We start from the raw sequence: 25,029 nt of genomic DNA on the forward strand, positions 1-25,029 counted from the left end.
ACCCTGCAGGCCTGAAGTTAGGCTTTACACTCTACGCTCCCTGCTTGGCTCAGAAAAGACTGTGAATTCATGGAGCAGTGCATATGCTAATTAACAGATCTTGACACATTTATAAATTGCCGAAAATTACAGGGAAACTGATTATACAGTTTGGTTAAGCTCATCATAGTGTTAGTAACAACTGCATATCTTGTCAGTTCACATGTCTTGCCATCTTAAGTGACTTAAAGCTACATCCGTCATTTTTTTTTATCTTTATAGTGGTCAAATAAGTCTGTCATGTGAATAGGAGACCTTATTGTGATAAAGCCATTGAGCACTATCACCTGACACTAGAGATGTTCCGATACCATTTTTTCCCTCCCGATACCGATTCCGATACTTGTGCTGTGGGTATCGGCCGATACAGAGTACCGATACCGATACCAGTGTGTTAAAATATATATATCATACTACGCCTGCATGACTGTGATATGATTATCATTGGTGGTAAGGGTTGGCTCAGGTTAAACCCTCTGTAAAACATGAACGAATACAGTAAATGGACACCATTTATTTTTACCAGTGATATGTTATTTCGTTTTTCAGCTTGTACGTTTGTTTTGACTCTGGTCCAAACACCGCAGCACTGGCAGAGCTTCATGTTTCTATGACAACTGACCGGGAAAGGACGCGTGTGACATAATTTTACATTACATTACATGACTCCAGATTGATAAAATGAGTCTCTGAAGTAACGCTAAACGTTAAAATCAGAGGCATACATATGCAGGACACAGGTACGCTGGTAACGGAGCGAGCGCAGCTAACAACGCTAACAGAGCTAACTGGTAAATACTGCCAAACCGCCGACATGATGAGCTAACGTTAGCTCCTTGTCTACAGGTGTCGAGTGATCAGTTCTTCTTCACACCTCTAAAACAGCACAGCGCAACTGTTTCAAGAGCGGCGAAGAAGAACCGTGTCAGAGCTAGCGAAGCTCTAATAAATTACGCGGTATCGGATCGGTGCATGGACTCCAGTACTGCCGATACCGATGCCCACATTTTCGGCAGTATCGGAGGCATTTCCGATACCGGTATCGGAATCGGAACAACTCTACCTGACATTGCAACTCTATGGACTGTATTCAGCTTGTCTTTTTTTTCTTGTTGCTGCTTGTACCTATTTTGGTTCACAGTCACTGTAATTGTCAACCCTTAGTAAAGCAGTAGGTGGCTGTTTTCAGTGGAAAAAGCTCTGACAAACCCCAGTATATGTTATCAACACAGCCTTACACAGTAGAGAGACCAAGCTGTCTACCAGCTGCACTAATAGTTTGAGGCCTGAAATCAGCAGGTGACCAGACTTCAAATGAATGCTAAGTTTATTCTGTGTTATCTAGCATTTTAACACAAAACAATGTCTTTCCAAACTAGCTTTGTGAGCTCCTCATCAGTGAACTCAGTCCATACTGTCACACCTGAAAACATATGTGACATGATAATCCACATAAACTGACACTTTTATGTTTCCCACAGATCCAACCAGTTGGAGGACAAGATCACTCTGATTAAAGGTCGCATTGAAGACATCAACCTCCCTGTAGAGAAGGTGGACATCATCATCTCAGAATGGATGGTCAGTACATATTGAGAAATACACTTATAGCAGCAATTTGTGGGAATCCTTATCAGGTTGAAGCATCTTAAAAATGTCTTCAATGTGAAATGTTCGAGTTAAAAATGAATTTACAACATTCTCTTGAATGCTGAGGATTTGTTTCTTATTCCAAAATGCTCCCTAGGTGATTTCCATTCCCATTGTCTGTTTTTCATCTTTATAATGGACTATACATTTTCAGGTCTCAACGAGATAGATCTGTGCTTCAGACAAGCCAGTCAAGCACACACACACTCTGTCTAAGAAGCCAGGCTCATACACAACAAGGCCATCAGAGATGGCAGACTTCACCACATTCACGCAACAAGCCTCTGGCGGCCTCTGTTGGTCATAGTGGCAAGTGCAGAAGCACAGATAGACACACAGGCAGATCGACAGACAGACACACAGAGCCATCAAAAACAATTCTGCTAAAGTAGACATGACATTTCTGGAAAATTCCAATATAACCTCTAAATCAATGGTATACTGTGGGCAGTGGGCACTGATGCTTGACCATAACATTGCACATGGTTGGGCTTTGCACTTTGCATTAACAGTCTGCATGTTTTTTTACTTATCTTTGGCATGTTGAGTCTGATGTTCATTGAAAAGATGAAACTTTGTCTCGTCTGACCGCATGAACATGTTTCCAGTGTCTTGTCCATCTTAGATGAGTCTCTACATAGAATTGGTACATGTTACTTAAGGAGCACCCCCACCCTTCATCTGTCAGGAATCGAACGGGTATCCCTCTGTTTATGAGCCAAATTCCCTTCCACTTGGAAGTGGCTTTGTCCATCATGGCACCATGACATTTTCCTACACAATACTGCCAATGCTCTTTAGGGATGCACCGAAATGAAAATTTGTGGCCGAAGCCGAAGCCGAATAAAATTTAAATGTGTGGCCGAATACCGAATACCAAATACCGAATATTGAATGCGGTTGTTAATTTTTTCATTATTTTTTTTATATTGCATTAATAGCCTAGAATAAATTTTTAGACATGTTATTCCAAGAAAGTAAATGTTTATTGATAATGACATTTTTAAACATTCCAGTAGGCTTTTCTTTTTAAAAAAAAAGCACAAAGATTTTTAATTTATATTAGGCCTTCAAACAAAACATGTATTCCAAAAAACTAAAGTGCAGTGGATAAACTCACAACAAATGAATTATTGTCTTTTTGGCAAGTCTGCTTAGCCACAGCAGGCTAATAATGTAAACAGAAGGCTCAAGTAAATCGCAATAAGTGTGTGCTTGTAACTTCATACACTTATACAGGTACACAGCATATCCCAGGCCAGAACAGATTTGTCAATAACAGTGCTTCAAAATAAAAAGGAAACTAACTATGACATCCGAGACATCTTAAAATTGTCGTGAAGCTGAGGTCAACATCATTGTCTTTAACCAAGAGCTCGTGGACGCGAGTTGCAACACTGTCATACATCTCTGGTAAGCACACATCCGAGAAATACCGTCTGCTCGGTATCGTGTAACGGGGCTCAATGTACTGCACAAGCCTCCGAAAGCCAATGTCCTCCACAACACTAAACGGTTGATCATCCAAAGCCATGAACTCCATTACCTTCTTTGTGATTCTGTTTGCTTTGGCACTGTCATTCGCAAACTTTTTCGTCTTTTCAAAGACGTCTTGCACGGACGGAGTGGGCGTGCTGTGACAAGATTTCCTTTTAGCTGCTGCAGCCGTCTCTCTCTCGTACTCAGCATGCTGTTCAGGGTGTTTGGCTTTTAAATGAAAAATTAAAGCAGTAGTGCTAAAGGTCTTTGCAGAGACACCCCTCGAGATAGTTTGGTTGAACACTCGTTGCAAACTGCAATTCTTTTCTCGCTCTCCAACACTTTAAAATATCTCCACACTGCCGACATGTTACCGAAGGCGCCGGGTCACCGCGTCACTGGTCGTTGTTTGATTGCGTCACACGCCACTATTCGGCCTTGCTTTTAACTCACTCCACCGAAGGCCGAATGTGGCTTTTTTTGCAATATTCGGCCGAATATATTCGGTTACCGAATATTCGGTGCATCCCTAATGCTCTTGCATACTATGTAGGTCAAAGTGCAAGGGCTGCCTCACTTTGACAAATGTATTAATTGGGTACAGGCCTACAGTGAACAAAACCCAGTGCATTTGAGCACTATACTGGGTTGTTCATACACAGAGAGGTGCACTAGCAAATAAACTTGTTGATTGAGACTGAACTAGACATCAGTATGCCTGATTCTTAACCACTCCGCCATAATTATATATGTGTGGTGTGAACATTGCTTGGAAGCTTATTTTGGAGTGTATCGCATATATTCAAAATAGGGATGCACAATATATCGGCATTAATATTGGTATCGGCCGATGTTCGTCATTTTTTAACATATCGGCATCGGTCCAATGAGTAAAACTGCGCCGATTTTAACAACTGATGTTTAGACCCGTCTAATTGCTGTTTGTGTATGTGTGTCGGGAAGGGGAGGCCATGCGGCATTTGTTTGGGCATATGACAGTGTCAGTGACGCAAGCGCAGCACAAGATGAAAAAAAAGTACACAAACGGCAGGAAGCTAACGCTAGTAACATTAGGCAGCAGACAAAAAAGAAAGCAGCACAGCTGGAAATCGACTAAAGGAAGACTTTGGCCAGGGCAATAACGATCAAGGTAATGGAAATGATTGCTCTTGACGACCAGCCGAGGGTTCCGACGGTTGATAGCGCATATTGAACCCCCCAACAACCTGCCAAGTCGGCGCTACTTTTCCGATGTTTTGCAATTTAATAAATATCTGGTTGCCATGAATACTGGCAAGTTTGATGAAGTATTTTAACATGTTTTCTTTTATTATGGCAGCTCTTAGTAGAGCTTGTCAGGTATTGTTTCTCATATCTGTTGTGTAGTTTTATTGTTAAGGGAAGTGGCGCGGTTGTTGTTGCCGGAAGGAAGGGTTGTTGACTTTATTTACGTACCCAGTATAGACGCCCTTATCTCGGTTACAGTAACTTTGGTAGGGTATTATTTTTATTTATGTTCATGTTTGTAATTTATGATCCAAACTTTCTCACAGGAGTTTAGTGAGTTGAGGGAGTTAAACTGTACTTTAATTTAGTTACACACTTGTTACAAGTGGTAAAGGTTTCTAAAAACCTTTACTTGTAGTTGGTTACTTGTGTCTTATGTGACCTTGTTATTTGGAGGTAAAACATGTTTTGAAAATAAAGGAAGACATTCAAAAATTCAGCTTACATGATTTTCATTCTGTACAAACTTTTATCATCTCAGAAACTTTTTTTTTTAAAAACATATATCGATATCGGTAGATATCGGTTATCGGCCATAGCAGCAATATTAATATCGGATAACGGTATCGGCGGAAATAGTCATATCGGTGCATCCGTAATTCAAAATGTAGAGGCTCAGATTGGTTCTTTAACAGCCAATGAGTGTGCAGAGTCCAAGGTGCCAGCAGTGATGCATGTTTTAAACATGGCTAGAGTCGACCATGAGCTCCTGTGAATAACAAACCAGGAAGAGCAGTCTTCTTTCCCCTTGATGCCCATTTATCAGGGAGATTCTCTGTGGCGATACAGGCAGGACGGCCAAAGTTGAACGCACTGCTGAAGTCATCCTTAATTCATGAGCATCCCGTATCTGTCCCCTCTCCACCTCCCCAATCCATTGTGAAACCCCAGGGTCATGAACAGGGGTCGCCAGTCAGAGCCTTCCCATCCTCTCACCAGGGAAATTGAAATTCGGTGGGTGACGTGCCAGTGGAATGGTGAAGGATAGGAGGCGTAATCTCTAATGGCACCGCCTCACAGAGTGCTAATAAATCTAAGAATCCTCCAGTCACATCTCATCATGGCAGAGATGGCAGGCATTTCTCAAAATGGCCAGGGCTTCAAACACTGCCCTCTGATTGGCCTGTACAAAATGGAAAAAATAACAGTTACAAGAAAAGATAGAAGTGCCATGACTCTAGTGTGCATCTATTCAGTTTATTTTACATAATGCCTTTAGAGCTTAATCAGTGTTTTAAGTATTTTTTGTTTTTGTGAATTTAAAAAATAAATCATACAAATACTTTCTGAAATGATAAAGTGATGTTAATTTGCTTATTGAAATTAGTGTGTGGAGTCACGTTAACCACCAAGTTTCTAAAATAAATGGTAAAAATTACATAATAAAGACTCATAATCCAGTTTGAATGCATTTTAAAGAACAATAATTCACTTTTAGTTCTCCAAAACATGTTTTATTTCCCCCAACTCTCATCAATGAAACCAAGTTGCTGGAAATAATACTTTTCAACAATTTAGCCATTCAGTGCATTGTGGTTTTATCTTAATGTGAACAAATATTGTTTGTCACACATTTTATCTCACTGATACAAGCCTCATATTCATGTCTCTTACATTTCTACCATAGTTGATGCTACAAGTGCATGAAAACTCATCATCTAAAAGTAAAAGTATCATCTCCCACCGCAGCCTCATAGTTCAGATTTAAAGTGCTCAGAAACAGGAAACGCAAAGTATTTGTCACTGTGGTGAGCAGAAGTCACAGTGAGTGTAAATCTGGCATACCATAGAAGCAACATCATAATGCTGTATCTTGCGACATTGATCAAGGTTGTTGATGTTCTTGATTGACCCTACCTAAAATACACTCCAATGCTCACAGGAGGAGGCTTGTTAAGCGAGGCCACTAGAGAGCGGCTTAAGTGGGTCAAAGCAATGGTAGGGAATGCACAGGGGGAATTCTGCATTTAGAATAGATTTACAATCAACAATGCTTTTATGCATAAGATGCTGAATTTCTTGTATTTTTCAGAATATATGATTGATTAAATAAAATCAATAGGAAAACAAGAGATGAAACTGTACTTTTCACGTTACTCTCTGGGTAGTTAGTAAATTAAATTATTAAGTATTGAATAATAGACCAGTGAGTATGCTGTCATTGAAAATCTTAATTGTCAAATAGTACATCTCACAGAGGTAGATTCACCTTTTTGGTTTCTTTGCTTCTCTGTGACAGTAAACTTCATGCCTTTAGTCTGTGGACAAAACAAAATATTTGCAGACATTTAGAGAACACTAATGAACATTTTACACAATGTTCTGCATTTTATGGACCCAACAGTACATCTATTAATGAAGAAAATAATCCACAGATTCCTTAATAATGTCTTTTGCTGTAAGTTGCAGTTCTACTTAATTTAAAAGACACTTACTGAGCTAATGAAGGCATAACTGTCATTTAACTGATCCACCACTCTGTAACACATGAAATAAAGTAGATGAAGTATTTCTGTAATTACATTTTCCTCAATCTAACAGGCATCTTTGCTGATGCAGTTTTCCACTTTCGCATTATGGTTTGAAATATTTTATATTTTGGATGTCTGTATAACCAAATGAAATGGCATCTTAAACAACAGATGTCACAAATGATACAAAGTTGTGGCATTTTGGAAAGAGCTGTAACCATCCATAATGCATCTTTATAGAGATAATGCATCTCAAATAATTGGTCATTTATCTGACAATTAAAGGCTGTTATGAATGACACAGGATTGTATCACTGATGTTCAGCTGTCAGAGTTGTTGGATCGAGCAGACAGATGTGGTTACAGGGCGAGTACACAGAAATGGGTGATGAATGTGGTGCATCTGTGGTGTTAGTGGAGGAGGAAACGGGGGCATATGATTGTCTGCTGTGTGTTTGAGAGACTGCCTTTAGCAGAACCACTGTCATTTCATAACTCACAACATTGATCGGTCGTCTCTTTCAGCACATTGAAAAACAAACAGTCCAGAGCAGATAAGAGTCTTGCAGGCAGACAGGAGGAGGAGAGCCAAGTTCCCCAAAGACTAAATAAAGATTGTCACTCCAAGATCAATCACAGGTGATGGGCCTGCTAGCTGGATAGTGTTTAATGGCACAGTCATAGAAATACCCAGACGTGAAAGTAGACCATCAGGGGAGAATTGGCTTTTACCAACTTAAGTTACACTGAGGTGGACAGTTCAACTACAAAACATATGTCCATAGTACACATAGTACACATAGTACACACAGAGTCCACACCTTCACACACAGGCAATATTGTATGTGGTGGTTTTGAAGTCAAAGTAGTAGTAACATTCTTTCCTCTTTAGCCTCATTATCAGTGTTGGCAGCTTCACCTGCCTCAGAAGACTGTGGTAGTCATCAGTCATCCTGTCCTTTAGTTTGACAGACTGTCAGTCTCTCTCTCTCTCTCCCTCCCTCCTCTCCCCTCTCTCCCTCTCCCTCCCTCTCTCTCTCTCTCCCTCTCCCCCTCCCTCCCTCTCTCTCATACACACACTCACAGAGACTGAATGAAGCATCAGTGGAGGAAAACTGATGAATGTGCACACACATATACACACAAACCCAAAAGCACTGCTGTGTCTGTGTTCTAATGAGGATTCATTGCCTCAAACACTTCAGGAAGTGTTTTTTAGCATTCTGCCTGTGTAAAAGGAACTTCCTAGACAATTCGTAATTCTTGTGTTAAGAACAGATCCTGTGACATTTTGTGACAAGTTTTCACCAAAAATACCCAGAATGCTCACATAATTGGGAATACATTTCAAATTAGCTTCATTGGCATCGTCATTGTTTTCATTTGTACAGGTTTTCATTTACAGTGTCAGTGTCTCGTTATACGGAGATTATTACATCTTTGATGCCCAATCCTTGAACCCCTAGTTGCACTACATAAACTGCCAGAATCAGTCCCAGTGAGTTCAAGAGTAATGCTGAATTGAGGGTGTGTTAGGTCATATTACAGAGATATGAGTGTCATTAAATGACATGTAATGAGTGTTTTTTAAATGAAAATGTAATCTCAGTTTTCACCTTCCTGAATATTTTCCGGTTTCTTTGCTTCATATAACAAATAAATCATTAAAACTGATTACATTTGGTATTTGGAGTAATCAAATCCAAAACACTGTTTAACATTTTTCCACATTTACAGACATTGTATGGACCAAACAGCTAATTGATTAATTGAGAAAATGCAAAGATAATTGTAGTTGCAACTTATGACACATACACTTATTGTCAGAAATTGTTAGGGCTGCAACTAACGATTATTTTCATAATTGATACATTTTTTTCTCTCCCAACCTTGACATGATGATGTTCTCGAAGTGTCTTGTTTGTCCACACATTTCCGAACCTGAGAATATAGTAGTTGATGATTAAATTAGTAATCAATTAATAATTGATTAATTTAATAATCTTTGCAGCCCTATAACTGATATGTTGTATAATGTATATGTTCAAAATGCAATGTTACATTCCAATGTGGCCAAAACCATCATAATAGAGTGACTTGTGAAACCGACAACCTGATGTGTCCTCAAACAGACCATCCTCATAAACCCAGACACATAATCCTAAATCACACAGTTCACTTTGTTTTTGTGGAGAGAAATTGCCTCTTTCCTCATTCCCTCAAAATGATGAATTTAATAATGGCCCGTGAATGCCTGGACAAGTACACTATGGAGTGTGTTATTTATGGTTTACCTGAATTCACAGCTATAACTTTTTATTTCACAAAGGAAAACATTGTTTTGGTTTTATGCTGCTGTCGTTGACTTTGACCTCAAAACTAAATGAGTTTTCAAGTAAAGGTGCCTTTCTCAAATTCCAAACTGTAAACTCGTGTCAGGAAAAGATCTGTGACCGAATTAAACATCAGTTTTTCTGGTCATGACATCTACTGTTGACACGATGGCGCTTCCTTCCTCATTACAGCTACCAGCTGTGATCTTCTGATATAAAGGAGTGTTTTTAGATGAGTTGTATTTGTATGACAGGAGTAGATGGGAATGTTAACAAACTCTTGGTCGGTTCAAACTGAGGCAGATTAAAAACAATATGTGCTAAAAAGAAAAGTGACTACATGCATACCAGGGTTTACAGTTATTAGCAGTAATTCTCAGCATGTATCCTACCTGCACTGTAATCTATACCACTACTGGTTATGTTGTGACTGCTTTCCCATTTCACCCTTTTTTGTTGTGTTGCAGCAGCATTTAATCATCCGTACTCTGTCTGTCCTCGTGTCCTGGACAGTTTTGTATTTCCAACCACAAATATGTATTAAGGAGAGCTGTTTGTATCAAATTTGGTAAAGTTAAACTAAGCTTAAAATAGTGTAATCTCACCGTTGCGCTGTCACTGTGTGGTCATGGTAGTGGCTTCTTTGCATTTCAGTGGCTATTGCCACCCATCGATCTGTAGCCTGGTTCGATTTCTGCACCCAACCATTTTTGCAGCTAATCTGTCTACATCTATGATTTCTGTAGTCTGTTTGGAACCGTGAAATTACAATGAAGGAAGTTCATATACATGTACATGTACATCTTACAAACCCCATATTGGTTGAATCTTATGTGACTTATTAATAGACTTTACCCAAGTGAAAATTTAGCTACTTTCATTAAAATCTTCCATGTCTCACAAGCATTTACATCCATTTATGCATGTATATATATACCTACATTAATGAAATTGTATTTTCAGGTCATGCAAATCATTGTAAAGTGCTGCTGCAGCTTATCTTGTACTTGATATCAGAGGAGCCTCTGTTTCTAATAGCCTTGTAGCGCTGCTGCAAATTATCTCTTTGCGTTTGAATGTAAATTAGGTTGATATTGAAATCTGCACAATATACACTCACCAAGCATTAACGCTCTAAAATCTATTACAGGGACGTGTGTGATATGTTTATGCTAATCTAACTGTGGACTAAATATACAGGAGTCTTGTTGACGTAGCTCTGCTTCCTTCAGTATTCAGTGAAGCGAAACATGGTACACCACCATCTCCTTTATTTTGCCTTGGCCCTCCCTGGACTGGAAGTGATGATGATCTGCAGTAATTGATGAAGACGTGTGTTAACTGCAGAATGAGGGAGGGTGTACTGGAGGGTAGAGGAAAGTGCTGATGAAGATTTTTTTACCAAAATGCTTCATGATATTGATAACAGACAGCCACATGGTCCCTGGGGTGCTGTCTTTGTGTAGAGATGATAAAACAAAAAATGCTTATATTATAACAGGTCAAGTTCTTGTCCAGAGTAACACAGCTGTAAAAGGGTATTTGCCTCTTTTTTTTCTTTTGTGTGCATTTGTGTGCGTATTGTTGTATATGTAGCTGAGTATCTGTGGGAGCTCACTCAGGGGAATGTGTTTTATATGCAAATTTTGTTAATGTGTATAAGCTGCTCCAACCCATTCTCATTAGGTTTTCATTAGTCTCTTTTTATGGAAATGCACAGTGACTATACTGCAGAGTATCGCCTGCTCGAGCCGGGCTGCCTGACAGTAAACTAAGCTGTGCAGAAACGCCCCCACCTGTCTGTGTCACTGAGCCTGCAGACAGAAGGATCGATTGGCAGAAATGGTACAAAAAGGAAATAAGATTTTGTTAGGATTCGGGCTTGTTTTTCTTTAGCTTATCTTTATTGATTTGTGTTTGAGTCAGATACAAAATAAGTTAGGTAGATAAAGTCCTTGTTTACTTACTTGTTTACTATAGTTTTCAACTTTCAATTTTAAACTAAGTTTTTCTTTTTCTTTTTTTTTTTCTTTCTACCAATTGAATCCCTCAGACTTCTTTGAATTAACCTGTATTGATCAGTAACATTTCAGTGATAGAAGATGCATCAACATGAGATTGTGATGCAGGGCAGTACATTTACTATTGACAAATTTGGCCTGGAAAGTAATATAAACAGGAAGAAAAGCTAGGAAAAGTACTTAATGTAGATGATATAATTTGCCTCGCAAGAAAGCCTACAATTTTGAAAAATAAGTCTGACCCCTAGTTTAATTGATCAACTGACCTCTGACCTAATGCTGTTGCCTTTTTAGTTTTACAACTCTAAACAATCAGTGATTTTCTTTTTAGGGTCCTTTCACATGCAGTGACCAAAATGCATCAAAAAAACATGTGGAAGAAGCCATAGGTGTTTTTAATCCAGGCCCTGGAGGGTCACACTCCTGTCACATATCTCTTTATGTACAAAGCAATCAAAGTCTTGCCTCATTGATACAAGAGTCTAAGAAAAATAATCAAAACTAAGACAATTCCCTCACAGCCGTTTTATTACTTGATGCATGTCTGAAAAAAACTGACTGACTGTGTGCATCCTCTCTCCAACTGATTCAGTAGCTTCATCTCGATGATGGAGGTTCACAGTTCATTTCTCAGTCAACAAAGACCAGTTTTACATACATTTTGATATTTTTGTCTTGATGCAACGTGGATGCACTCAGAAAAACAACCAGCAGCACGACCATGTCACTCTTGTTAATATATCTGTGCTTCGCTGTTAAGAGCCAACTGAGCCAACAGTTTTCAAGTACAGATTGATGTAGTTCTTCTTAAACATTTTACTGTTTCTGTAAAATTACACAGGTTTCGTAATAATAAAGAATTGTTTTAGGACCCAATGTATAATATAAATTAAGTACATTGTGGTGCATCAGGGATAATTGATAGATATTTAAAAATTTTGGATATTATACAGTCTTGAAATCAGAGACATGTGTAACAACATGTAGGCATGTAAGTTGAAAGTTTAGACTCCAGATTCGTCACTAAACTTAAGTTGTCGTTCTTTGGATCTGGTCCGATAATAATATTGATAATAATATTGTAAATGTGTAGTTTTGTTCCATGAAATCTGGTTCATGGAATTGGTGCTATATAGAAGGCAGTAATCCTGGAGCATTGTTGATGATAAAAGTTAGGCGTGACTCTGCATTGGAGCATCGTGTTCACTCCCATATCCTCCTTCCTTCAAGTGAGTCAGTGTCCTGTGAAATTGGGCTCTAAATTACGAGGTCGGTGTACTCTGTGTGAGGGTTTTAAAAATGACCTTCTCTGTCGCTAAGGACTTCGACTGACCGAGGCAGTCAACAGCAGCAGACGGTCTGCTAATCTGACTTTTGTTTAGGACCAGTTCATCGTTGATAAACAGAGAGATGGTTTCCCTTTGCGGAGGGTGAGTTGGGGATATCAGCTTCATCATCACTGTTGTCATTATCAGCTTGGGCATATGACAGCGATGGTAATGATTTTGTAGTCATAGTTATAAATCAGCACTGTTCTCCTGTTTGTCTGCTGCTGGCTCTCCTGTCCTCTCTCTGATAAAATGTTGCCTTTATTTGAATAAGGCTCTTATCTCACTGAATTACAATTCAGCTATCCATTGCTTTCTCTCTACATCCATCGAACTTCACCTATCTCTTCTTTACCACTTTATCTTCATCATACAAACATGCAACAAAACACACACACTCCTCTCATTCACTCTTTATCTCTTGTTCTGGCCTCCTCTCCTTTGAAACAGATAATTAAACATAAACCAGGCCATTTTACTCTTTCACCTTTTTCTGTTTCACTATTGAGTTTGTCTTACATATTTGTATCTGTTGTTTCACAGTAGAGCTGTCTAGATCCTGCTTTAATGGGTCCAGTTACCTTAATACAGAGATGGCGAACCACGTCCCAAAACCTAACCAAAGTATAAAACACCTCACAAGATTGCTAGTCAAGCCAATCTGTCTTCCAGCTTGTGATTGATATGGGTCAGAAGTTACATTAAAATGTCGACGTAGTTATTGGGCCCTCTCATATGACCCAATATGAGAGTGACCCAAATGATGTGCTCACAAATAATGTGTGAAACTGGCCAGCATTGACGCTAGAGCTTACCAGATTGGCTAAAGTGGTGACAGGTAGAAAAAGCCATTTGTCAGCAGTATCTGCCACTCAGGTCGAAGCCAACAAGATGTGGACAAAACTCAATTTCAGCATTAATGAAATAATACCACGGTTAATGTGTTGTCTGCTGGAGCAGAACACGAGGTCAGTCCAGGGTCAAACCTTTGGATGCTGTGTGGCAGAACAAGCAGACTCATCACTCGATTCACAGTCATTGCTTATTCAGATTTTCACATTGGTGATGTTGGATTTAATTGAATTCTCTCGCTGTTCTGTTGGCATTTATTTGTTACTCACATTTACCTGTCTGTGATACCAAATGGTTCTGAACAAAAGGCTACTTGTTCAGTAAATCCTTTCCCTATTGTTTTGTTTAATGACTGAGTATTTATTCTCTTCCAGGGTTACTTCTTGCTCTTTGAGTCTATGTTGGACTCTGTCCTGTATGCCAGAGATCTGTACTTGGCTGATGGAGGCTCAGGTATGTCAAGTTCATTCTAATTTTAAGGCATAAAAGAATCATGAACAATGCACATATTACATATTAAACCTGGTATACAAAAACAGGTTATTCATATGTCAAATACTGTACTTTCGGTGCAAACATTAAAAGCCATGCTACGTTTGCAACAGCTATTGTATCACAATTAAAAACACACCTTTTTATACAAGCCTTTTTGACACACCACCATTCTTTGCAGATCAATTGTGTTGAGTGTCTCCACTGTTACTACAATTTTCTAAAATCTCTACTGCATCTTTTTGCTGTAGCAGCTTGATTTACAATGTCCTACAAAGCATAAAAAATAAATTCACATAGAACTAGACACATTATAATTGACCACACAATTCAATTAATCGCACAGAATAGTCACAGCAAAGAAAGAAATCCTTTCACCATACACTTGTATCACGTGTAGTTCATAATCAGAATTCAAAACATGATGTAGATCAACAATTATGTTGTCAGCCACTCATAGTATGTTGTTTTTGATCCATAAAGGTTCTAAAGAGGGTGACGTATGATCTTTGATCATAAGTCACAGAAATGTAGTTTTTTGTTTTTTTTCACAAGACTTGAAAGTTGGAAGGAGGAGTGATTTTGTGTAACAAACCGCTAACTGGGGATGGTTCAGTCAGTGGGCAGGCTCAACAGCCTGTCTGAAACTGACACACTGACAGCTGTTTGTAAGACAACAAGTCTCCTGTGTGGCTGCTCTGAATGATGGGCAAAGAGGAAAGGCATGCATATAGTACAGGAGAAACTTGCCATGTTTGACATGTTGTTGTACTCCTCTCTCACCTTGTTTAATTTCATGTGTCATATAACCAGAAAAGAGAAAGACAAATAAAGATCAAGTTCACAAATGTGTCTTTAGAAGATTAAACGTCATTAGAATTGTCACTTCTCCAAGGAAAAGAACTCACTCAACTGCTCTGTATCCCTCCATCCCCTCACACCCACCACCCATAAAATACCAAATGGATAACATTCAATGAAATAAAAATGTAGAGTTGTAATCATTAACAGATTAAGAAATGGCAAGATAAAAAGGTATTATTAGTAATAACAATAATGAATTACAATTAAATGTGGAGACAGAGAGAAAGAAAAATCTGATATAGAAACGCTGTGGTGCACTGAGACATCTAAGACTTTTCTTCAGGGTTTTGGCTCTGTGTCTCTGGGAAACTCTGTGTGTGTATTTTAGTCTTCGGTGTCCCATTCCTGCCACTGACCATACTTTATGACTTGTGCCAAATGCGATCCAACTACAGAACAGTTCCACCATGCTGCTTTTAGTGGCTCCTTGGGACATGAGAGAAAGGTCACATTCACATATAGAGAGAATGGTCTGTTAGTGAGGGAGTTGCGACCTGAGCGAGTGGGAAAGTGACAGGTCAGAGGAACGCCATATGTTTCATCACAAGCCTTTAAGCCTGACGCTCCCGACACAGCCAGCTCTAACTGGGAACACATACATTTGTTCCCCGTACAAATGATCTGCCTCTCCATGATTGCTTTCTTGAATTGATATTATAAGGTATTTTTGAAATGTCTAATATTCATTCATCCACAAACCTCTGCAGTTAGCAGTTTAATTGTGTTTTATTTTTACCAACACAATTTTAATTTAAATCAAGCCACCTTTATAAGCGCTTTGCTTTTTCAAACATAAGGTCTTTCAGTTATGGCTTGAAGAACTAGAAATTGAAGAAATTACAGTATGTGCTATATCATGTTAGTAAATTTATGATAACTCATAAATTTACAGTTTTATTACTTAATGTAATATAACTGTCTTTTGGTTCTGATTTGTTAATTGCATTTTGGGTTTTCATAACATTGTTTGTTGTAGCAACTTTCTGTTATATTGTAAAATTATTTTACTGATGAATATATTATGTCAGTTCATTTTAGTCTAATTGAGCATAATGCTGCTAAGCAGTAAAAACAGTTTCTTTACTTATGTCAGTAGTATTGTTGTTGAGGTTCAGAGGTAAAGCTGACCTTCACTACAGCCACATGAAAGTACACACAAGTTAACTTTTGTGTTTATGTAATGTTGATCCTAACACAGGAATCAGTCACTTTCCATTTTCCCATTCCATTTTTATTGTTTTTCAGAATTTTAAATGTGTGTGCACATGGCTGTGCTGACTGAATTATTAGTGTATCAGCCCTGCAGCAGTGCTTCTGTATGTGTGTTTAAGCTACATTTAAAGAGAGTTACAGCAGCTCCCTCATTCTCCCCACTACATTAACCTCCCCTTCATCCTCAAATGTGTCCCTACACTGCCTGGCACAGCACCGCATCCAGGGAAAAAGGATCTGTTTTGTCCCATGCCCCCTCCCACACCGTCTTTTCCTCTTTCACAGCCGACCAATAGGGAAATAGAGAGCGCAAGAGAAGAGGGTGTAGGTGGAGTAGAGGGGGTGGCATGACAAACAGGCTGTGACCAGCGATTCGAGAAGGACGCAGATGTCAAAGCCATGAATCTGGGGACGCCCGTGTACACCCCCCACCTTTCCTTTTTTTTCTTCTCCCTCTCCATCCACTCCCCTTTTTTCATGTTTTCAGTTTCACAGACAAGCCTGTCCCAATTCTGCCCAATCAGTAGCTCTCTCCCCTCCTCTCACCTGGCCCTCATAATTACTCACTCGCTTCAGTAATCAGAGTAAAATGAAGTGACAAATCTGCTGTTTGCGTGTGTAAATGTGTGTGTGGGCACAGTCATTAGGTATTGTGACACGCACAGGGTCACAAGCAGGCTTCAGCTAATAATGAGAGGCCATGATTTGCCCATCACTGAGTTATCACCATCTATTCACATATTTTATGATCTGACTAGTTGAAGGTTACTTGAGACTGTGTGTTAACATGCATACTGAGCAAAATAAATAGAATGTTCTCATTGGAAGGCTTTTATTTTTATAGAATTTAAATTGGCTGTACAAAGGTTTGCTTTCTCCTGTCAAAAGTGCTTTGCTGACTATGTGTGAGGTCTGGTTGGCACAGTGGTGTAGTATAACTGTCGCCTCACAGCAAGAGGGCTCTTGCTTCAAGTCTCAGTTCTGTGTGGAGTTTGGCCAAGACCCAGTGTTCACCCTCACCGTCTCAGACTGAGGCACATTCACGATAAGTCACTGAGGGTTTAGGACTGTCCCACTGTCAAATGGTCAGTAGTGTAAGGGGCCTTTCACAGCCAATAACCTTATGGCCCTTTTCCATAAGTTTCTGTCCAAAGGAAATTACCCATGGTTCATGGAACACACCAATTGGCAACCTATGACAGCAGTACTTAAAAAAAGTGACAGAATGAGCCACCAACCCAGAGAGGTTTCATGTAATCAGGTTAAATAATTAGTAAATTAATGCGTAATTAAGTAATTAATGCATAATTACAGCATTTTGCCCAAAAGAGCAAATGGATTATTTTTTAAATAATCCCACATCTTTAGTTCACAAAAACTGAATTAAAGATACATTTTAGGATGCTCTGGCACACATCAGTGATGTTCCTGAGATCATTGGAAGTTTTGGGTCTTTCAACATCAGACGCCCTCACTCAGGTGACCCAGCCAGGGTTGATCAGACCCTGACTTGTGTCCCAGCAGTACTAATCCACTGCTCACTCCTCCAGATCCAAAGTCATCTGGAGGCACTCTCTGCAGCCTCTGTGGTGTTCTTTAAGGCTTTCCTCTATCGCAGCCCCACGTATGCTCCCTGCTGCTTCATGCCCACCATCCTGCTGACCCGCTCCTCTTTGACGCCTGCCCACACCTCTTTCAGGACTAGCTGGCATTTGTCCTGCCCATGTGCTTTCTCATAGTGGGGCTGAGGAAAAACACCTAATCCTGCATGCCCCATTGCCACTGTGCCCACCAAAGCGCTGTGTGTCAGCTGAGACTCGGCTACCTCCCAACCTTCTTGAGCTTTCCACATCCTGCCTGTATACACCATGATGCCTGCTGTTGCAACTCTTGAGTCCTTAGAATTCCCATAGAGCATAGCCTCTCTCATCTGAGAGACTCTGAACTCCTCGTCAAGGCTGCTGATTGGGAGATGGAGCTTATTGCTCTTCCCGTACAGTGCTGTGCCGCAGAGGCTGCGAGGCAAGCCCAACCACTTGCGGAGGTAGCTGCTGATCTTCTTCTCCAGGGTTTCCACTAGTGTTGTAGTCAAGACCACCTAAATCAAGACCAAGATTCCAAGATGGCGCTCCCCAGTGTGCGACATCGCGGAGCTCTCCGAGTCCAGTTGTTTCTTTTCTTTATACTTGCCACTTTTTTATGCCGAGTTAAGGCACACACTGCAAATAGTGTCTACAATCGGGCGATCTTACTACAGCTGAGAGAGCGCAGCAATTTCTGACTTTTCGACCCGAATGTGCTGGAGTCCTACCCGGAGCTAACATGCTACGCGGACCAGATGCTAAGCCGGAACAGGCCGAAGCGGAGGCGCAGCAGATGGGGAGGAACGGACTGGAAGCTACGGCGCTTGGTTAGCAACGGCAGGCTAACCCTCCCGATCATACTGTTTGCTAATGCCCAGTCACTGGCAAATAAAATGGACGAACTTCATGTCAGGATCTCCACCGAGAAGGACATACAGGATTGCTCCATACTGTGTTTCTGCGAAACATGGCTGGGGGAGAAAACACCAGACGAGGCAGTAACACCAGACGGCTACACGGTCTTTAGAGAGGACCGCAGTGCCGCAGAGAGCAGCAAGATTCGCAGAGGAGGTACTGCTGCCCTCGTCAAACAATCCTGGTGTACTGACAGTAAGATGATCTCCACACTTTGAGACTAAGACCGTTTTATTTGCCCAGAAAACTGCAATGCATTATTGTGAGTGCTGTGTATATCCCTCCCTCTGCCAAAGAGGAGGCTTCACTGAAGGAGCTACATGACATGATCAGTGGGCATGAAGACACATATCCTGATGCTGCTGTTATTATCTTGGGAGATTTCAACCACTGTAATCTCCGGAAAACTATGCCTAAACTGCATAAGTTTGTGAACTTTCCCACCAGGGAAAACAAAATTCTGGATCACTGCTACAGCAACATCAAACATGCCTTTTCACCTGAACCACAACCCCACTTTGGAAAGTCTGATCACCTGGCGATCTGGCTCAAACCAGTTTATAACAAAAGGCTCAAGTCAAGCCCAGTCACAGTCAGAACCATTAACACCGGGACTGATAGTGCACAAGCTAGCCTGCAGGGCTGCTTAGAGGCCACAGACTGGAGCATTTTCAAAGAGGCCACTGACGACATCCATGACCATCTGCACACCCCCCAGGACTGTGCGTATGTTCCCCAACCAAAAACCCTGGTTTAATGGGGACGTAAAGCGGAATTAAGGAAGAGACGGGAGGCCTTCAAGTCAGGAGACCACGGGGAGTACAAAAGAGCCCGGTACGAGCTGCAGAAGTCCATCAGAGCAGCAAAACAGGCTCACTCCCAAAAGCTTGAAGGCTACTACCATAACCACAACACACGCAGCATGTGGCAGGGAATCCAGTCTGTCACAAACTACAGGAGGACCACAACAACCACAGACCCCCGGGACGTCACGCTCCCAGACAGCCTGAACAACTTCTATGCGAGGTTCGACAGGCTGAACACAGACTCACCCTCAAAAACCCCCTGTGACCCCACGGTCATTGCCTTCCAGGTGACACACACAAGGCTCTGAAGAAGGTGAACCCCCACAAAGCGGTGGGACCCGACGGAGTGCCTCCCAGAGTACTGAAGGCCTGTGGAGAACAACTGGCCGGTGTGTACACCGATATCTTCAACACATCACTATCTCAGGTTGTAGTCCCCCGTATCTTCAAAACCTCCACCATCATACCAGTCCCTAAAAGACCAGACACACCCACCCTAGATGACTTCAGGCCAGTGGCACTCACACCAGTCGCCATGAAGTGCCTGGAAAAATTAGTCCTCACCCACATCAACAACATGGTTCCAGACACTGTGGACCCCCTCCAGTTCACCTACCGCCCCAACCAATCAGTGGACGACACGGTAGCATTAGCTTTTCACCACACCCTGCAACACCTGGAGAGCAGCAGAACGTATGCCAGGATGCTCTTCCTGGACTACAGCTCTGCATTTAACACCATCCATCCAGGTAGACTGATTGTGAAGCTGGCAGACCTTGGAGTCCCTACTCCCACCTGCAACTGGATCCTGGACTTCCTGACCGAAAGGCCCCAGGCGGTGAAGATGGGAGGACGGGTGTCTGCTGAAATCAGAGTCAGCACCGGATCACCACAGGGCTGCTGTCTCAGCCCCAAACTCTTCACCCTGTACACACATGACTGTGTCTCCACCCAGGACAGCTCCATCATCATTAAATACGCTGATGACGCCACCATCCTGGGGCTCATCAAGGGGGGAGACGAGTCAGGATACAGGGCCCTGGTCAACAACATCATTGTCTATGGAGACACAGACAAGACCAAGGAATTAATCCTGGACTTCAGGAAGAAACCCCCCCCCCACAGCCTCTATTCATAAGTGGGACCGAGGTGGAGAGGACAGACAGCTACAGATTCCTGGGACTGCAGGTAACTACTGACCTGAGCTGGGCTTGTAACAACACAGCCACAGTGAAAAAAGCCCAGCAAAGAATGTACTTCATCAGGCTGCTCAGGAAAGCTGGACTGAACCACCGCCCTCTCACCCTGGCCTACAGAGGACTGATAGAGAGCATCCTCACCGCAGGCATCACTGTCTGGTACGGAAACACCACACAGGCAGAGAGGAAGGCCCTGCAGAGAGTCATAAAGACTGCGGAGAGGATCATTGGGACAAAACCTCCTACCATGGACTCCATGTATACACAGCGTTGTAGGCAAAGAGCAGAGGGAATCATCAGAGACTCACTCCACCCCGCTCACTCTCTGCTCAAACACAAACGCTGCAAGTACAACCTGAGGCACAGCAGAGCGGACAGCATCATAGCACACAGAACTCGCTTTTTCAACAGCTTTTTCCCGGCCACAGTCAGACCGATGGCAAATCAAAACCATTGGACTCTCTATAAAATAACCAGACACTACCTCACCTTAACCATGTGTAATATTATGTGCAATATTCCTCTCCCTGATAAATGTGCAATACACCCCAGTGCATTACTACATAATCTGCTGTAAAGCTGTTTTACATACATCTTCTACATTTTTTATTATCTTTTATACTCTGTATAGATTTTAATTTGAGGTCTACTTTTATACTTTTATATTTATATTTATACTTCAGTTTGTGTTTCTGTCTCCTACAACTGACTCGTAGAACCCGCACAAGTTTTCCACTGTGCCTGGACTGTCTGTTTAAGCACAAATGGCAAATAAAAACCTTGAGGGTCGAGACTGAGACAAGACCAACACTTTGAGGGGTCAAGACCAAGAACAGGACCAAGACCGTTAGCATCGCTTTGCAGAATTTACACGTTGTGCTGTGTTTTCTTTTGGAGGTATTTATGCACAGAAATTTTATTATAGATGAGTAAGCTGCCATCTTCTCACTGCCTCTTCTCCTGTGAGTCACATGCACTTTTGTGGGGGGCGTGTGAAAGGGGGCGGGAGGGGCGACAGCCGTTAACGGTGACAAAAATTTCAAATGATAAATGAGTCAAGTTATTGGTTTTACCCGAAGCGATACGATTTACACAAAATCACAGTAATGATATTAACACGTTAATTGCGCACAGGCAATTTATTGATATCCCCACAGTGGTCTTGAAATAAAATCCCCAGTCCGCTTTGTCTGAGACCGAGACAAGAGTAAAAATGCAGTCAATTCCGAGACAAGACCGAGACCTTCAAAAAGTGGTCTCGAGACCAAGACCGATCTTGAGTACTACAACACTAATTTCCACTATCGACAGGGCCACCTCGTACACCAACAAAGGCCAGAGTAACTGGGGTAGGACTCCATGCTGAATCTCACGGCTGAGCCAGATTTGTCACCAACAGCCACGATTCAGTCTCCTTGATGGTTGTTTGGATTGCTGATGTATCCCTGAGTATGCAGTCAAAGACCTTTCCCAGGCTCTTGACTGGTTTCTCAATGATAGATGGGATTACCCCGCCATCCAACAGGATGCGAAACTTGTCTGTCCCCTTTCCCTTCTTCGTCACCATTCCCTGGATTTAGCTGGTTTGAAGTTCATTCTTGCCCAGTAAATGAGCTTTTCCAGGCACTGATTTTGTGGTGACAGTGAGGTCATCCATGAAGGCTCTGATGGGGGGCTGCTGAATGCATAGACTTGGACAGAAGGCCTCTGCCTTCCGTTTCAGCTGCCTTGACTACCATGTTCATGGCAAGGGCGAAGATGCTGACTCATTATAACTGTTATAATCCCCCTTTCAAGCTGGTGCCAATCAGATGTAACACTCCCAGATGTGACCTTGAGCCTGAAGTTCAGTAATTCAGGATGAGGTCCTTGCTCTTCCTGGGTACATGGTGTTGGTCCAGGGTAGTCTCAACCAGCTTGTGGGGCATGGAACCATATGCATTGGCGAGGTCGAGCCAAAGCACAACAAGGTCTCCTTTCCCCTCACGTGCCTCCCTGATCAGCTGGGTCACTACTCCAGTGTGTTCTGGGCATCCTGGTACACCTGGGATACCTCCTTTCTGGAATGATCTGTCAATATAGGCATTCTGGAGGAGGAAGCCTGTTAACCTTCTGGAAAGGATGCTGAAGAAGATCTTCCACTTGACGCTGAGAAGCGAGGTGGTTCTCAACTGCTCCAGCTTGGTGGAATTTTCTTCCTGGGTTGCCGCCAGAGTCGGCAGAGTCAGGGTTGCTCAGGTTGTTGTGCAGGAAGTGGTGTACTTCTTCCTTAGAGCAGTCAAGACTGCAGCTGGGCTTCTGTACCAGTAGCTGTTTGATGAATCCGAAAGGATCAGATATGAATGCAGTTCGCTTCCTGGCTCTCTCTACTCTCCGTCTACTGTGCCATTCTAGGTCATCAGTTTTTTCCTGATGATGTTATGAAGCTCAGCCTGTGTTGGTCTCTCCTCCTCAGTTGCTGCCTTGCCAGAGTGCAAAGCTCTTTCCACAGTTGGTGGATTTTCTCTGCCCTTTGGTTCATAGTGAAGTTGGGTCTGCTGGTCTTAGCCTCTTCCACAAAGAACATCTCTGCCCCAAAGGTGATAATGATGGTGGTCATGGTCTGGAGCCGTCTGTCCACATCCCCTTTTGCTGTTGATTTGATGATTCTGGATGCATCCTCATGGAATTGGTGCCACACTCTGTGCTGGCTTGCGGGGGCCACTTGATACGCTGCTGCTGAACTACTTTGCTGGGAGCTGGGGAGCTTAGCACTTGGAGGATCTGGCCAGGCTCCTCCGTCGTCTCACCATGACTTGGTCCTGTGCGCTGTGATGCATTCCCCTGCACCAAGAATTTAATTTGGCCCTGATGGCTTTTTAGGCTGCATTCTTTTTTGCAGACTTTTCCGTAATTGCATCTTACGGTTGACATTGTCATTATGCTAAATTCGTCGCCGTTGAATTCGTCCTGTTGGGGAACTCATCCTCTAACATAAAGCCACATTTTTTTATCATCACCAAAGTAACATAATGTGAGCTGTTAAATGTTGTCCATTTCCCATATCATTTTGAACATATTGAAGTCTCTCACACTGGGGCAATTAGCAAGTCACATTATCAAAGTCTGTGAGGGATCAGGATTTGGGGGGGTTTGCATGTTTTCAGTTGTTATTATGTATATGTAAACATATATACATGTGTATTTATATACAGTACATATATATGTATATACATATACATATATATATATATATATGTATATGTATATGTCACGATAGCCTATCCCACTGGATAGTGGAGGCAGTTGTGGTGGCATACTCAAGTCATGGGTTGCAGCCTCCTGCGGGTCTGCGAGCGCACTCGACTTGTGGCCGAGAAGAGGTTGCTTATCTTGAATGAGATTGTGCCCTCTACACAAGCGATTTGTAGTAGGTGGCACTACGTGCGGGTTAGCAGATGGACACATTCATGAGCCAATCAGAATTGGCATTATGAGATAAGTGCTTCTGAGGACACAGCAGGCCTTGCTTCCCATAGTGAGACATCTCACTCATATTACTCAAAGAACCGGGGTTATGTAAATAACCTCAAGGTTTCCTACCACAAATACCATGTCTAACAACATGGTCTTTTCCTAATACTCATATTTTATGACATATTTGTTTATCCTAATTGTTCTGTAAATATTTCTTGTATATTGTTGATGCTCAGAAATGTTAAATGTTTTTTTCTTGCTGTCTGCTATAGCTGCTGTTAGATTGCTATCTCCATCTGCTGTTGCTGCATCTAAGCACAAGGTGTTTCTTTTGTACTATTTGTGTTGTGAGTGGCTGCTGCACAGTTTATATATTTTAAAAAAAAAACTATTTCATATTTTGCCATGTGAATGGGCAACTCAAGTGCTCTGGCCAGCAACATTCCATGACTTTTGTAGTGGAATTTTTCATGATGTCACTTTAGGAAAGTTTGACAGTAAACTGCAGGTTTTTCTGACTCCTCTGTCATGACTGATGAATATCTGTTGAGATTTTAAAACATACATTTTTATAGAATATGAATGTCTCTAAAATGTAGTTTTGCCCTTAGGCCTCTGTGCTGGCTAATGTGTCTTCACAACAGGGATAACAATGGCTGCAAGCGTCTTGGCTCTGGCTTAATCACTAAGCATATTAACCATAGAAAGAAATGAAAACACAATGACAGGATATTAAGGCTCATGTTTAATGCTAATTTTAAGACATGGAGAATGTTTATTCACTAGACAGTGTTATGTAATATGAATATGAATATGATTTTCCCCTGTTATGTCTTAAATCTCTTGAAAACAGGTCTGTCTTTAAAAAAGAAAAGGCTCAGGTTGAGAAAAAAACAGCCATTCAACCATTCACTCTCACAGTCAATTTAGAGTGACCTTATCTTAACTTATTTACCTAAACCCCATATTGCATGTTTTTAGACTGTGGGAGGAAACCAGAGAACCCAGAGAAAACCCACGCACACACAGGGAGGAACATGCA

At 41.6% G+C, this 25,029-nt stretch overlaps 1 protein-coding gene across 1 annotated transcript in view; it reads left to right on the top strand.

Annotated features, from left to right (window-relative positions):
* prmt3 (protein arginine methyltransferase 3) overlaps positions 1-25,029 on the top strand; it is a 65,334-nt gene that overhangs the window by 16,218 nt on the left and 24,087 nt on the right. The window contains exons 10-11 of the mRNA XM_044030656.1: positions 1,521-1,620; positions 13,835-13,913. Coding sequence (XP_043886591.1) covers positions 1,521-1,620; positions 13,835-13,913 — 179 coding nt within the window. The remainder of the gene's footprint in view (positions 1-1,520; positions 1,621-13,834; positions 13,914-25,029) is intronic.

This window comes from Solea senegalensis, linkage group LG7, assembly GCF_019176455.1.
Source record: "Solea senegalensis isolate Sse05_10M linkage group LG7, IFAPA_SoseM_1, whole genome shotgun sequence".
Classification (NCBI taxonomy): Eukaryota; Metazoa; Chordata; class Actinopteri; order Pleuronectiformes; family Soleidae; genus Solea; species Solea senegalensis.